This window comes from Erythrolamprus reginae, chromosome 5 (assembly GCF_031021105.1).
Source record: "Erythrolamprus reginae isolate rEryReg1 chromosome 5, rEryReg1.hap1, whole genome shotgun sequence".
Taxonomy (NCBI): Eukaryota; Metazoa; Chordata; class Lepidosauria; order Squamata; family Dipsadidae; genus Erythrolamprus; species Erythrolamprus reginae.
The window spans coordinates 118,968,056-118,983,443 of NC_091954.1; the positions used below are offsets into that span (position 1 = coordinate 118,968,056).

General features: G+C 49.0%; 2 protein-coding genes across 3 annotated transcripts in view; one reads left to right on the forward strand and one right to left on the reverse strand.

Moving 5' to 3' along the window:
• The window catches only part of MELTF (melanotransferrin), a 47,361-nt gene extending 42,818 nt beyond the window's left edge, over positions 1-4,543 (forward strand). For both annotated transcript variants that reach the window (XM_070753887.1, XM_070753886.1), the window contains exon 16: positions 2,993-4,543. In XM_070753887.1, coding sequence (XP_070609988.1) covers positions 2,993-3,072 — 80 coding nt within the window. In that variant the 3' untranslated portion in view covers positions 3,073-4,543. The remainder of the gene's footprint in view (positions 1-2,992) is intronic.
• Positions 4,544-5,936: 1,393 nt separating this feature from the next.
• Positions 5,937-7,077, reverse strand: NCBP2AS2 (NCBP2 antisense 2 (head to head)). Its single transcript, XM_070754193.1, has one exon. It carries the CDS (start codon positions 6,561-6,563, stop codon positions 6,333-6,335), a length of 231 nt encoding a protein of 76 aa, XP_070610294.1. The 5' UTR covers positions 6,564-7,077; the 3' UTR covers positions 5,937-6,332.
• Positions 7,078-15,388: the final 8,311 nt, after the last annotated feature.

Sequence of the window (15,388 nt, forward strand, 5' to 3'; positions counted from 1 at the left end):
GCTCTAGGGCCTTGATCTTCCTCTCAGCCTCACGAAGAGAGGAGCCCGATTGGGAGGATTTACTCCTAGGCTTGCTTGTAGCCTTATCTTTCCCTTTTACAGGTGTCTTAACTGCCTGGGCCTGCTCCTCCCCGATGACAAGTTGGTCTGCCATATTTATTATTATATGGGGCAGCGTACTTACAACCGAATGCACAAAGGAATGCACACACACACAGTCGCTTGTCAGTAACGTAAAGTTCTCACTCGCAAGTGAGACATGCAGGCAGAACTGACAGCTAAACCGTATTCTAATTGGCTGTCAGCATACCACGTGACGTTGTCGACTGTCTCTGAGCAGAATTGCAGCCCTGATAATGTTGGCCAGCTGCCCAGTTCGCGCCTATTTAAAACGGCGGGGGAAGCCGTTCGCGCCCTCGGCTTAGTTACAAACATGGCGGGCGCGATGAATCGCCTCATAGGGCGAGCGCCACGCCATCTGAGCCGGAAAGAAAACACTCTGCCGCCAGCCGTTTCCTCGCAAGCCATCTCGGTAGCTGCAGAAAACGCTGTCTTCAGCTCGCCGTTTGCGAGCGGGCCGATCAGCTGTTTGGCGGCTTGTAATGGCGGCTGCGGCTCGGTAACGGCGTCCGTTTCTCCAGCCGCCCCCGACAATGGGGAGGGACGGACCCCCCCCCATCTGGGGTGATTTGGGCTCAGTATGACCACCGGGGTCATGAAATAATAGCCCAGTTGCTCCTCGGTGGGCAGTACCCGCTGAGAGAAGAGGCCCCAAAAGGAGGAAAAGGTGGGGGTGGTGCCCGCGGAGGGCAGAGACCCCATCCGAAACAGGAACCTATTAAATAGAAAAGGGGAAAAAATTACAAGGTTCAATATAATTAATTTTATTAACACTTACATACTCAACCTAGAGGGAGAAATAAACTCATGTCCTTAACTTCGACTGAGTTTTTTAAAACTGGATACTTGGGGCAGCAAGGGGGCGGTACCTAATTATTATGTATTTATGTTAATTTGAAACTCAGTCCTACCAATAAGACTTGAGCTAAACCCATGCTGGACTCTCCTTCCAGGAGGCATGGGAGAAAAACGACCCAACGGGCCAACCGGAAGTTCAGAAATGAAACAGAAGTGGAGCTGCCCTTTCACAGTGTTTCCCAAAAATAATGCGAGTTTGCGGAGAGGGGCGGCATATAAATCCAATAAACCTAAACCTAACCTCCATAATAAAGCCAATCAGGGTTTTCAGCACATGCGCTGAAATAACCCACCCACCCCAATAAGGGCTGTCCCACTACTTTCCGGGGAAAGGAGGGACGTGTTGGGAGCCATTCTTTTTGTGACAGACACTCTTGGCCAAGAGAGCGAGAGAGACCAAACGAGACGTGGGTGCACACACACTCTGCGGGACTAGGGGGGCTCCTCTGGGCTCTGCTTATGGCAATTTGAAACCCGCAGCTGCCTGCGAGGAAGGGGAGGCGAGCATCCATCCGTGCCTCACCACCTCCTCACAGGCAGGGACTGCTGCCAGAGGAATGTGTGTATATCCGCCTCTCTCTCTCTCTCTCTCTCTCTCTCTCTCTCTCGGTCCCAAGAGTGTCCACCGCACAACGTGGGGCTCCCAGCTGGGAGAGTGAGAGCAAAAATGAGCCACGAGCCCCTCTGGTTTCTTTTGGCTTTTAAGGACTGAATGTGTGGGCCGTGTGTAAGGTATGTGGCAGTGGTGGCAAAACAGTGAGGCGGGTGTGCACCGCCCTGCGGGACCGGCTCGGCTCCTCTGGGCTGCCTATGGAAAGGCGCTTCTGGCTGTGAGGCCGGTCAGGGACAGCGAGCCCACCGGCACAAGACTTGAGCGGCAGACGAACGCATCCAGCCCGTCCCTGCCACCACTCCTGCCGCGGCTGAGGCTTCCCAGGCCCCTGCTGGGGGAGCTGTGTGTTGGCCTGGAACTCCTGCCGCTGTTCCCCGCAGAGGTGGTGGTGCGCTGTGACTCTCAGGCACTTGCTATTTGTGCCTCTGCGGCTACTGACAAAACTCCGGACCGACCTGGAGCTCTGTTCCTGGTTGCAGGAGGCTGCGGGTGACGCACACAAGTAAACTCCCGGTTGGGCTGTTTTGCGCCATCCCTAGCCTTCATGCAGCTTCCCTGAACCCTGGGAAGAGTGAAAAACCAGTGTGGGAATGCACGCTGGGGCCGACACAGGGCAGCTCAGTTATGGCTCCATGTGCCACCTATGGCACACGTACTATAGGGTCGCCATCACTGGCATATAAGCAGTGAAGAGTAGGGCTTACTTTTCACACGCAGCCAGTACTCTGTCCTACCACAGACATCTGCAACTAACAGATGTTTGCCCCATGAATCCCAGCGGCCAATTAGGTCCCACGGGGTTGGCCTTCTCCCGGTCCGTCGACTAAACAAAATTGTCTGGCGGGACTTAGGGGAAGAGCCTTCTCTGTGGCGGCCCCAGCGCTCTGGAATCCATCCCCCCCAGAGATTCAAATTGCCCCCACCCTTCTTGCTTTCCGCAAAATAATAATAATAATAATAATAATAATAATAATAATAATTATTATTATTATAATTTATTAGGTTTGTATGCTGCCCCTCTCCGAAGATGTTGAAGACCTACTTATGCCGCCAGGCATGGGGGGATTCTCTCCCCCACCCTTCTGACTTTAGCATTTGAGAGTGGTGTGATTGTGCAGAATTGTTTTTTAGTATTAATGGGTTTTAATTTAGTTTTTAATATTAGATTTGTATTATATTGTATTGTTGTTGCTGTTGTGAGCCGCTCCGAGTCCTCAGAGAAGGGCGGCATACAAATCTAATAAATAATAAAATAATAACAATGCATGCAGCTGGAAGGAAGACATTCACTCACACGCTCAGCTGCTCCCAATGAAAGGACCCTGCACTTCAGGCCGACCCCCCAAGTTCTGTCTGGAAAGAGGGCTAATCATGCTTTTTTATGTCTTTATTACGCCTCAGCCACCAGGTCTCTGGATGTGACCCTCCTCCTCCTCCTCCTCACGACAGTCCTGACTCTTGCAACAGTTTTCGCTTCATGAGCCGCAGCTCAGGTGCAGCTATACAAAATGCAATCACAAGATTTAAAAATTGGGCCATCCTTCTGGAACCAGTCATCAATTGTGGAACATTTAATTTTCCTCACTGGAATTTTAACCATGACGTATTGAGGAAACCAGTGACCTTCTTTGCACACAATGCTGAGACGTAACGGACCATATAAAACCAGCAGCAGTGAAGCCAGATTGTGTGGAAACGGGTGTCAATCAGAGCCTTCCCAAAATTGCCTTTTCTGCCCCTTTTCTTGACTGCGCTGACATGGAGCAAGAGAGAGACATATTTTGGGTGGTTCTTACATCTCACGGCTCAGTTACACGTGCTTGAAAAGATTCATTAGCGCATGCAACTCTCTTGGCTCTGGAACACCACAACTGATGCACACGTTAAGCGGCAGGAGATTCTTGCTGTGGACTAGAAACCCTGGAGTGCCAAGGGCAGGTAGAGGGCCAAGGATGGTCTTCCTGCCACTTCCGCTTCTTCTTGTGCCCTGCCCGTCACTGGATGTCGGCGACCATGTTGGCAATCCTGTTTTTATCCACAGCCGCATGAAAAAGTACTGCTGCCTTTTGTCCAAGCAAATCCCTTCGATTTTGGAGCCACGTTCTTCTTCTGCCTGTACCTCGTTTGCACTCAGTCTTTGCCTGGAGGATTAAGCGAGGTGTGGCATATTTTTCTGGGTGTTGCATCCCATGTCCAAAATATTCTAACTTTCGCTTTTTAATGGTTACCTGCTGTGGCACCACCAAAATACAAAAGAGCTCCCCCAAGGCCGCAGGATTGAACCTCAACAGATAAAGACGGCAAGAATTTCCTCCACTGAGACACGAGACCTTGTTTTGGATGTGGTCTGCTCAATAAAGTCTTACAGCAGCTCTAAAAGCCTCGGTGTATTTTGTGTTGTGGTTAGCTCTGGCCCAGCTCCTGCCCCAAGGAACGTGGAAACATCCACATGCCACAGGCCTGTTTTGCTCCCAATAGAATCTCCCGACGAAGGCTCCTCTGACCAAGGAAGCATGAGTGACAGGGAAGAGGGGAGTTTGGCAGACAGCCCAGGAGAGCAATCATCCTTATCATCCCTGGATTCTGAACAAGAACTTATGACGGACCCACGCATGCATAGAGTGATGCATAGGAGAGAACAACTGAAGGATTATTACAGGAGATAAGTGAGGCCACCTGTGGTTGGGTGCGGCTGCTGTAATTAGTGATACAGATAAAAAGAGCAGCGTGCTGGTTTAGCCTCGTGGAAGTTTATCTGCTTCATAGTTTCGTCAAGATCGTGGTTTGCTGTTTCCTTGTTCAAGACCATGTGTGGAATTTCTGGCCTTTTGAATTGGACTCAATTTCCCAGTTACTGGGTGAGAAATTGGATTGCATTTAACCTGTGCCTTGTGTGTACCAGAAAATCCCTTTGACATTTAAAAAGGGAGTTGTTTCTGCTTTTCTGTTGATAAAGACTTTTGGGTTTTCCTTCTATCGTGGTGTAAGTGTCTGTTTGGAATAATTACCCTGTAATTACAGGTGGTTGGGACACGCCGGCAGAACATTTTGTAGATGCAAGATAGGAACATTTTAAAATAAAATTATACATTAAATATAACAAAAAAAATAACGACAACCAATAGGAAATTAAATAATATGAAGACCTAGAGAGATAAGCTTAAAATATAAACACCTGGAGAACCGTTTCGGCACTGAGGCACAAACAGCTGGAATGTGTGTATGTGTGTGTCCGCACATGGATGCCGGAGCACTGGAAACCCGAAGACCAGCCTGTCTTGGAGTTTCTGGCACACATGAAGACGCATGTGTGAAGAGCAGCTGGAGATGGTGCGCGTGGCCATAGAGAGGGCTCTGCCTGCCACCTCTGGCATGGGTGTCATAGGCTCGCATCATGGTGCTAGACTTTCCAGCAGAATAAAACAATGTTCATAATTCTTGTCTGCACACAATACATTCTCCATTCTTTGATAGTTTCCAGATTTTCAGAATATTATTTACTATCATCTGGGGCTTCTTGTCCTGCCCTCAGAGGCTTTGGGAAATAGGTTGTTCCCCTCTTTAGTTTTATTGTATTTATTTATTTTTCAAATTTAGAGGCCGCCGCCCTTCTCCCAGTGGACTGATATTGGTTCTTTTCACTAAACAAATTAAATTCCTGATACTATTCTTCAGATGCTTTAGCTTCCAGTCCCCTAATCTTCTCTGTTGCTCTTCTCTGCACTCTTCCTAGTTGCCTGCTGAAGTACCCATTTATCTGCTCGTCAGCAGGAGGTGACACTAGGAACTCACCCCGTCCCGCAGCAGCAACAGAGTCTTGAACGCAAGGCTGCGTCATCCTACTGGCATTCTATCCTCAGGAGCCATCATGTTCCTCCAGATTTAGGTTACTTAGTCCTAGCACAATCCAACTAGTTTTAAGCTACAATAATTACAGGTGTCTGATTAAAAAACATGACACTGGCACCCTTGGTCCACATACAAATAAGATCCACTGCATAATATGCGTCAAGCCTCACAGAATATAATTTAAACGTGTGAATGGCGACATGTGCCTAGGGCAGGGGTAGGCCAAGTTGGCTCTTCTACTGTGACTTGTGGACTTCAACTCCCAGAATCCCCGAGTCAATCATGCTATCTCAGGAATTCTGGGAGTTGAAGTCCACATGTCATACAAGAGCCAACTTGGCCTCCCCCTGGCCTCAATCGCCCCCTTCCATGCTATAAACCAACCTATTTTGGCGATCCGTTGTTCCTGCCTGTTCATCTGGGCCAGTTTAATTATCCAGCACACCCACAACGCCATTGGAGCCCCTCTCTCTTTTTTTGAAAGGGCTTAATCCAATTCTTTTAATTTGGTTAAGTCCGACTTTATTATTAAGGAAACAATGAAAAGCGTCGTGTGAACAGAGGCAGCCAGTTTGCAATCCAGGCCATTGTCAGGCAAAATGTCGCGGGCCCTTCCAATGTCTCTTTTGTTCCGGCTCTCCTAACGGTCCCACCACGCCCATAAACGTTGCTTCGCCTCAGCTGTGGAAACGCCGCTGAAGATCCGAAGGAAGCCGCTGGCTTTGCGCCCTCCGCCCCCTTGACGGCGTTTCCGGCGCCTCTCTCCGCTCCGGGCCCCGCTTGGGAGAGCTACCCGGGCCCTCGCCGGGGCAGAAGGGTCTTCTCTGCCGGACCCCAGGCTGCCTCCGGGGGGGGGGGGCCTCCCCGCACATGCGCAGAAAGCAAGGGGCCTCTACGGGCCCCGCCCCTTCTTCGGCCCGGGGGCGCGCGAGGGCCAGCCGACATCCTTTGCGCGCGCCGCTTCCTCCTTCAGCTCGCGCAGGAAGGTTTTGCGCAGGCGCAGTCCGCGGGTGAGGGCCAGGGCCGTGAGGCGCGCCGCCGCCCGGATGGGCCGCGCCTCGGCCAGGCGGTCCAGGAGGCGAGGGTCGTTCAGGAGGGCGGCCAACAGCCGGCGCAGCACCATCGTCGCCCGCAGGCCCGGGAGCCTTCGCCTATTGCGTCCCGCCTGCAACGCGTGCGCTCTGCCTCCGTGGCGGGGCTCCGGGGACTGTCGTGGGCGGAGTAGCCGAGCGAGAGCGCCCACCGCCCGGTTCTCTCCGGGCGACCTCCCCCTTCCTGTCTGCCCCGGGGCTGCTCTCCACTTCTTGCCCGGCGTGGCCGACCAAAGGAAGCGGTGGTGGTGGTGGTGACGCCCCCAGCGATTGGGAGGGCTCTTTGCACCCTTTCGACTTGGGGATCCGGTAGGGGTGGAGGGGCGGGCCCAAAGTCCGTTGGTCTCAATCGTAAACTTCAGGTTGTTTCTGCCGGTTGAGCCGCTGTAAAGGCCACGGGGCTCGAGAAAGGGGTTCCGTCCCGTCCAGGGTGGGGGGGGGGTATCCCCGAAGGCGCCCGACTCCCGGATACAGAAGAGGGCGTCCTTTTTCGCTTCTTCGTATTAGAACTGAGTCGCTTCTCTTTAAAAACATATCCCACCCGCCCCCTTCACTGTCCTAAACCTTTTGAACATTAGGGGGCAGGGAAGCAACCCCTGAGCCGCCCCACAAACGTCTGTGACCCCCCCTCGCTCCCACTAACCCCGACTGCGACCGACCCGGAGAGGGAGGGGGAGAACCACCAGCGTGAGACGGGGCCTCCCCCTCTCACCCCCCCCCCCCCCAAGACGGCGCAGGAGGAGCCCCGGGCGGGTGGGGTGGAAATCCGCTGAGACATCAAGAAGCACCAGGATGGAGCCCCTCTCCCAGGCCCCCCATATAAATAAAACAAACAAACTGAGATTGCTGTCTTTGCTGTCCTAATGGTGGTGGGTTAATCCTATCATGTCCTAAAGGCTATCCCCTTTTGTTTGGGTGGGAGATTTTAAATTTTAATCCCAATAATTGGAACTGAGAGTGTTTTGTTTATGAATAGGCTGGCCCAGGTTTTTTAACAAGCACAAAATATCAATCTTTAAAGACTACTAGGGGTTGGGGTTTAAGATTGAGGTGGGGGTTGGGGGTTTGGGTGAAGGGGTTACAGGAGGAGGCTGAGCTTTGCCAGCGAACAGAAAACACACAGGAGGGAGAGAGACGGTTGCCCATCACTAGCTAAAGATCTTTACCGTCTTAACGTTTCCGCTATCTGTTCTCCAGAGCCTGCTGGACTTCACCCCCGGTCAGTTGCTAACCACAGGGAAGGTTTGGAGGGGACCAGCGGAGCCATCGAAGCAGCAGCGGAGTCCCCAGCGTAGAGGGGAGGGGTGGGTGGGTGGCTTTCCATTTAAAGCCCAGTACAGTTCCATAGGGTATGGTAGCCCTTGCTTCTCCCAAGTTCTGGATCCCGGCAGGTGGAGTCCTGCCCAGAAGGTGCCACGTCCACCTGCCTTTTGGGAAAAGAGCAGTCAAGCGTGTAGCACAGGATGAATGATATGTACCAGAATGAATTGGATAAATAATTAGGAAATTTGGATTAAGAATTTGGCATTTGATATTATATCGTATTGTATTCTAATTTGAGGTATGTGAATTTGAATCTCTGTAAGGTGTGGAAAAACAATAAATTATACCCCCCCCCCCCAAAAAAAAAGTGTGTCCCAAATGACCACCCTGCCCTTTGCGAGGTGGAGGGGACAGCTTGGAGTTTAAAGGTAAGGAGTGGGTGTTTTGTATTCCGTTTCTTCACTCCCAGGAACTTTGCAATTTGGGTCCCAGTACTTGAAGGCAACCGGAGGAAGACTGGATCCCTTGAACTGCAGGGCCCGCCATCAGCTTCACTCCCCAGGCCAGACCGTGAAATCCGGGCAGCGTCTGCTTGGCCGGTGTGTCAGCGGCCCCATGTTGCACGAATGTGACCGGTTGGGGGAGTGGCCGCTTCCGGGCGTGGGAGGGCAGCACAAGTGGGCATTATGGAACACAGGCTAGGCAGGGTGCTGCGGGAACATACACTGCCAAGCACAATTTCACAATTCTATGTATGGTATGTTTGTATGGATGATTGGTTTTTATATAATGGGTTTTTAACTGCTTTTTTAGTATTGGATTTTGTTGTACTATTTTACTGCTGTTGTTAGCCGCCCCGAGTCTGCGGAGAGGGGCGGCATACAAATCCAATAAATAATAATAATAATAATAATAAAAGACCCCTGGGACCTGTCCTCCCTAGCCGGGGGCCTTGGGAAGAAAGTTAGCCTGGGTGGCTTAAGGGAGCCGTCTGCAACTTTCCCTGTGGACATTATTCATGGGCACCCAGCAGCGAAGGTCACGGGAATGGATGGATGTCCAAGTGCCCCCTCTATGTTGCTGGAGGCAGGCAGGGTTTCCTCCTTGGGTCCCCTTTGTTGGGGGTCCAGGGAAAGGGAGGGTCTTGCCTTCTCTTCCTGCTCAAGATCCCCATGGACCATTGGGGGGCCACTGGGACACAGAATGCTGGACTCGATGGGCTTTGGCCCCATTCAGCAGGGCTCTTCTTAGGTTCTTATGACCCTGGGAGACTTTAGCTGCCCTGTGAGCCAAGGACCAAGCCCTTGGATGGGGATCATTTGACTGTGGGGATGTGAGACGGCTGGAACTTTGAGGACCCCTTGCGAATGCTCCTCCTTCAGGATCACTGTCCTGTCCAGCGGTTGCTGAACGAGTGCTCCTTATGCGCCTCCCTCCGCCGCATTCTGATTCTGCATCCATGGAATTTTGACTGCTATGATTCTGAGCCGTACTGAGGACTAGGAGTCTATAAATAAGTGCTCCAAAGTTATTGCCAGGTTTTCTAATTCAGTCCAGACCTTTCATGTTTCCCTTTGTCTCCCTGGTGCTTTTGCTAGTGCAGCGCAGGAAGGCGAACCTACCCAGCAGAGAAATTGCACCTGCACGTTCCTGGGATAAAGGAAACTTTCCTGCACAGAGCAGCCCTGAAAACAACCTTAGCCTTTGCTTCCTTTTCTGGCTTTGTTAGCCAAGCTGGGGGGTTTTAGGCCTGGGATCTCCAACCTTGGCAACTTTAAGACTTGTGTACTTCAATCCCCAGACTTCCTCAGCCATCTTTTGCCGGCTGAGGAATTCTGGCAGTTGGAATCCACAAGTCTTTGCCCAGGTTGGAGACTCCTGTTTTAGGAGGATGAAGCATATCCTGTGAGCCGGTGTGGATGTAGCAGCAGAAGGTGGGGATGAGCCTGGAGGCTGTACCTGGCCAGTTCCAGGAAGGAGGCAGGTGGGCGATCAGCCTCCACTCTTTGACATTGAAGCCACGGTGAGTGTTTGAACGGAAGACACAGAATCGCTTCATAATGAGATGGGCAGCATACAAATTTCATCAATCTATAACTTCATTTCAGGTCTTTTGCTGATAAAACCCATCACCCACAAGGTAATCTCAGATGAAAGGTTTGGCCTGCCATTTGTTGCAGGGAGGCCTTGGGGTGGGACGAACACGGAAAGCCCAGAATCATTAAACCCTCTTCACGGTTGCCTTGTAGAGCCTGTGTCAGTCTTCCAAAAAGCTTCCCAAAAATAAATCAGAGTCCAAGGCTTCGCATTCTGCAAAGTTCCAATTTATGAACAGAGCCCTTTCAGCACAACTGGAGAAACCTGAATCTGAATTTATGAGGGTCTCTCCGCCCGGATTAGAGCTCATTTCCTTGGAATATAGCTATTATAAGATGCGTTTGATGGTTCTTTTCTTCGCAGCAAGGAGTACGTTCACCGCTTAATTGGAGATATTTCACACTGCAGTTACAAAGAATGAACTTTGGAGATCAATTAGTGGGTTTAATTAATACAATATATACTCAGCAAAAAGCCAAAATAATAATTAATAAAGAAATGACCGAGGAAATACAAATTAGAAAAGGGGTAAGGCAAGGATGCCCATTGGCACCACTGATTTTTATAACAGCATTAGAAGCACTGTTGATTAAGATAAGAAACAATTCGAAAATAAAAGGATTAAAAACTAAAAACGAAGAATACAAATTACAAGCTTATGCGGATGATATAATTGCCCCCACCCTCCTTGCCTTTCAGGATTGCTCCCCCATTCCTTGGATGTAGCAAACCCGCATCATCGCTTGTTAATATTAATAAGGCATTAATAATAAAGATATCGGATAATAAAATTAAAATCCAATAGATTTCTTTTTGCCTCCGCAAAATACTGGACGTGACCACCGGAGGGCAGTTTTCTATCATTAACAATGCTGAATCAGGCATAGCGGGGTTAATGTGATGGCGGGACCTTCTCTGTGGCGGCCCCGTCCCTCTGGAACCAACTCCCCCCAGAGATTAGAATTGCCCCACCCTCCTTGCCTTTCAGGACTGCTCCCCCATTCCTTTGATGTAGCAAACCCGCATCATCGCTTGTTAATATTAATAAGGCGTTAATAATAAAGATATCGGATAATAAAATTAAAATCTAATAGATTTCTTTTTGCCTCCGCAAAATACCGGACATGACCACTGGAGAGCAGGTTTCTATCATTAACAATGCTGAATCAGGCATAGCGGGGTCAATGTGATGGCGGGACCTTCTCTGTGGCGGCCCCGTCCCTCTGGAACCAACTCCCCCCATAGATTAGAATTGCCCACACCCTCCTTGCCTTTCAGGACTGCTCCCCCATTCCTTTGATGTAGCAAACCCGCATCATCGCTTGTTAATATTAATAAGGCGTTAATAATAAAGATATCGGATAGTAAAATTAAAATCCAATAGATTTCTTTTTGCCTCCACAAAATACCGGACGTGACCACCGGAGGGCAGGTTTCTATCATTAACAATGTTGAATCAGGCATAGCGGGGTTAATTTGACAGCGGGACCTTCTCTGTGGCGGCCCCGTCCCTCTGGAACCAACTCCCCCCAGAGATTAGAATTGCCTCCACCCTCCTTGCCTTTCGGGATTGCTCCCCTACTCCTTTGATGTAGCGAACCACATTATCGCTTGTTAATTTTAATAAGGCATTAATAATAAAGATATCGGATAATAAAATTAAAATCCAATAGATTCCTTTCTGTGTCCGCAATACCGGACGAGACCACCGGAGGGCAGTTTTCTATCATTAACAATGCTGAATCAGGCATAACAGGGTTAATGTGATGGCGGGACCTTCTCTGTGGCGGCCCCGGCCCTCTGGAACCAACTCCCCCCAGAGATTAGAATTGCCCCCACCCTCCTTGCCTTTGGTAAGCTACTCAAAACCCACCTCTGCCGCCAGGCACGGGGCAATTAAGATTCCTTTCCCCCCTAGGCCTTTGCAATTTTATGCATGGTATGTTTGTATGTATGTTCGGTTGTTTATATTAAGGGGTTTTTAATTCGTTCTTAGTATTGCATTATAATTGTACACTGTTTTATGACTACTGTTAGCCCCCCGAGTCTTCGGAGAGGGGTGGCATATAAATCCAAAAGGTAAACGATTAAATAAACAAATGAATAAATAAATAAATAAATAAATAAATAAATAAATAAACAAACAAACAAACAAATAAATAAATATGATGTGACTAGATGGACGATGGGGTCTTTTTCTGCCGTCAGACTTCTATGTTTCTATGAGCATGTTAGTTGCTCATGCTAGTTGCCAAGCATCGCAATTTTGAACACGTGACCATGGGAATGCCATAAAAAAATCACTTTGTTCAGTGCCTTTCACTAAGTAATTCTCTGAGTCATTAAGGCTCAAATAGGGATAGCGAGGGGGGGGGAAGCCCGCAGTTCCTTTGTGCCCTTCTGCCATTCCCTTACCAACTTCCTTTGGCATCGCCCTTCTAAGCATGGCCTACTTCCTGTGTGCCCTTCTCCTGGCATCCCTGACCAACTCTGACTTCGTGTGTGCGCGTGTTCTGGCATCCTCCACCAACTTCCTTTGGCATCGCCCTTCTAAGCATGGCCGACTTCCTGTGTGCCCTTCTCCTGGCATCCCTGACCAACTCTGACTTCGTATGTGCGCTTGTTCTGGCATCCTCCACCAACTTCCTTTGGCATCGCCCTTCTAAGCATGGCCGACTTCCTGTGTGCCCTTCTCCTGGCATCCCTGACCAACTCTGACTTCGTGTGTGCGCTTGTTCTGGCATCCTCCACCAACTTCCTTTGGCATCGCCCTTCTAAGCATGGCCGACTTCCTGTGTGCCCTTCTCCTGGCATCCCTTACCAACTCTGACTTCATGTGTGCTCTTCTCCTGGCATCCCTCACCAACTTCCTTTGGCAGCATTGCTCACCTCCTGTCAGTTTCCTGCCCCCCCCTTGGAAACCCCGCCCTTTTCTCCATTCCCTCTCAGCTGTGAGGAAGGCTGGTTGATGACGTTTAAGAGCAGCGCCGGAGCACCTTGGCCAATGTCTCTGCAATTGACCGGCCGTGGGAGCTGAATGACCCCTGCAGAGCGTGTGAACCGCCGGTGGAGAGCTGTGAGAAAAGGTTATTTCTTGTGCCTTTTCATTTTTAGTGCTGTTGTTGTATGTCTTCCTCCCTAAAATCAGTAGAGCTAGTGGTAAATATTCTATTTAGACCTCACACTTAAATTATTTCTGTCTCTATAGATATTAAATTAAGAATTGCTTAATCCTAGATTGAATAATCCTACCCCTGTTCTATTGCATCCTATTTATGATATATAAAAGAAAAAACCAGGTCCCAAACGAAATATTGATATTAATTGCATAAATCACGTAGTAACATCAAAATTCATTGACCCCAACCGAGAGAAAATTATAACTTTCTTCAGTGCCTTTCACTAAATAATTCTCTGAGTCTTCGGAGAAGGGCAGAATACAAATATTATAATAATAATAATAATAATAATAATAATAATAATAATAATAATATATAAAAGAAAAAAACAGGTTCTAAACCCAATATTGATATTAATTGCATAAATCACGTAGTAAGATCAAAATTCATTGACCCAGCGGAGAGAAAAGTACCAGCTGGTTCTCTTCCACGACATATACACGTCTCAGATAATTTCGGAAACTAATTTATTTATTTCATAGACTCACACACACACGCAGACACCCCCCGGGCAGTCAATGGTGTCCCGCTTTACCAATGTTAAAATCTGGTCACCTTATGTAAGAGTCAGTTGTGTAGGTTTTGTGTTATTTTTCTGTGAAGAGCGATTATCCTTTATTATTAAAACATCATTAGTATTAATAGGCATCATAGGCTTTAACTTGTTTCAAGGCTTGCGCCTCCCATTAACCTATTAAAATTGATAATACTTTAAAAATATACAGGATAACTTTAAAATCCGATTAAAAAGGTCGATTCCTTTGTGTGGCTGCAATATCTGTTTTGACCACAGAACGGCAGAGTTTTCGGTTTCAGGATTTAATATTGAGGCCAAGGGACAGAATATCGCCAAGGGACAGAAGACTCTGCCATTCTATTGTCAAAAAAGGAATATGGGAGAGAAAAAGTAATCAACCCTCTTAACGCATTTTAAGTTTATTATTCTGTATATTTATTATTAAACTCCTTAATAACATTCCTAGGGCAACAGGAGGCCCGGGGGTGGCAACGCAGGGAGAGAAGGAATCCTTCAAGAGTTAAAGCTGCCAGGTGGGGAGGGGCATCCCGTCCTAGCACGAACCGGTCAATCGCCAGGCGGAGAGCCGGACCGTTTGATCGGTCACAGCCGGGGAGAGAGGATATTCGAGAGCCAGGAGAGCACAGCCTCCCAGAGATTTTCACTGCGCCATTGGGTTTTTTCTTGTTGCGCATTTTCTCATTGTAACGGAATAAAGTCGTTTCTATATAGCCGCTCGTCTACCGATTCTTACCAATATTCAAGACTCACTTTAAAGCACAGGGCGGTTCCAATACCATATAACACTCTTTTCTCCCAAATTCTGGAACCCGGCCACTCGAGGGATGCAGGCGGAATCCTACCGAGGCGACGTTACATCAGCCCGCCTAGCGTGTCGCCGGCAAGATGACCATCCCGTCCTTTGCGGGGCACGGGGAGAGCTGGGCCGTTAAAGGCAAGGAGCGGGTGTTTTCTATAACATTTCTTAACAGGTGCCACTCGGTCCGTCGTCATAGATAGCGGCCTCTGAAGTCATAGCAGACCAGAAAGACCCCACATCCATCAGCTGACCCCACATCCATCGGCCGTCCCCGGGGGTAGGCAGAGGAGAAGGCCACCGTGGTTCTCCTGATGTAGGAAAAGTAAAAGAATAACGTTTGTTTTCCGTTTCTTTTTTTCTAAATGAGGATTAAACGCATTTGTCCAGAGTCTTCCTCAGAAGGCGTTAGAAGTGTGTTTCAGGGATTCAGCGCAAACGGAGCGAGGCCACGCCGCTACGACGGAGCCAGAGAAAGAGCTTCAACCCAGCTGATGAAGAATTTGCTTCTTTCCACTATCGAGATGTGGTGGTGGGGGGGCGTTAATAATAAAGATATCGGATAATAAAATTAAAATCCAATAGATTTCTTTTTGCCTGCGCAAAATACCGGACGTGACCACCGGAGGGCAGGTTTCTATCATTAACAATGCTGAATCAGGCATAGCGGGGTTAATGTGATGGCGGGACCTTCTCTGTGGCGGCCCCGGCCCTCTGGAACCAACTCCCCCCAGAGATTAGAATTGCCCCCACCCTCCTCGCCTTTCAGGACTGCTCCCCCATTCCTTTGATGTAGCAAACCCGCATCATCGCTTGTTAATATTAATAAGGCATTAATAATAAAGATATCGGATAATAAAATTAAAATCCAATAGATTTCTTTTTGCCTCCGCAAAATACCGGACGTGACCACCGGAAGGCAGGTTTCTATCATTAACAATGCTGAATCAGGCATAGTGGGGTTAATGTGATGGCGGGACCTTC

What these genes read in the sequence shown, in the direction of transcription:
- NCBP2AS2 (XM_070754193.1), bottom strand. Translation starts at nt 6,563, where the DNA reads ATGGTGCTGCGCCGGCTGTTGGCCGCCCTCCTGAACGACCCTCGCCTC.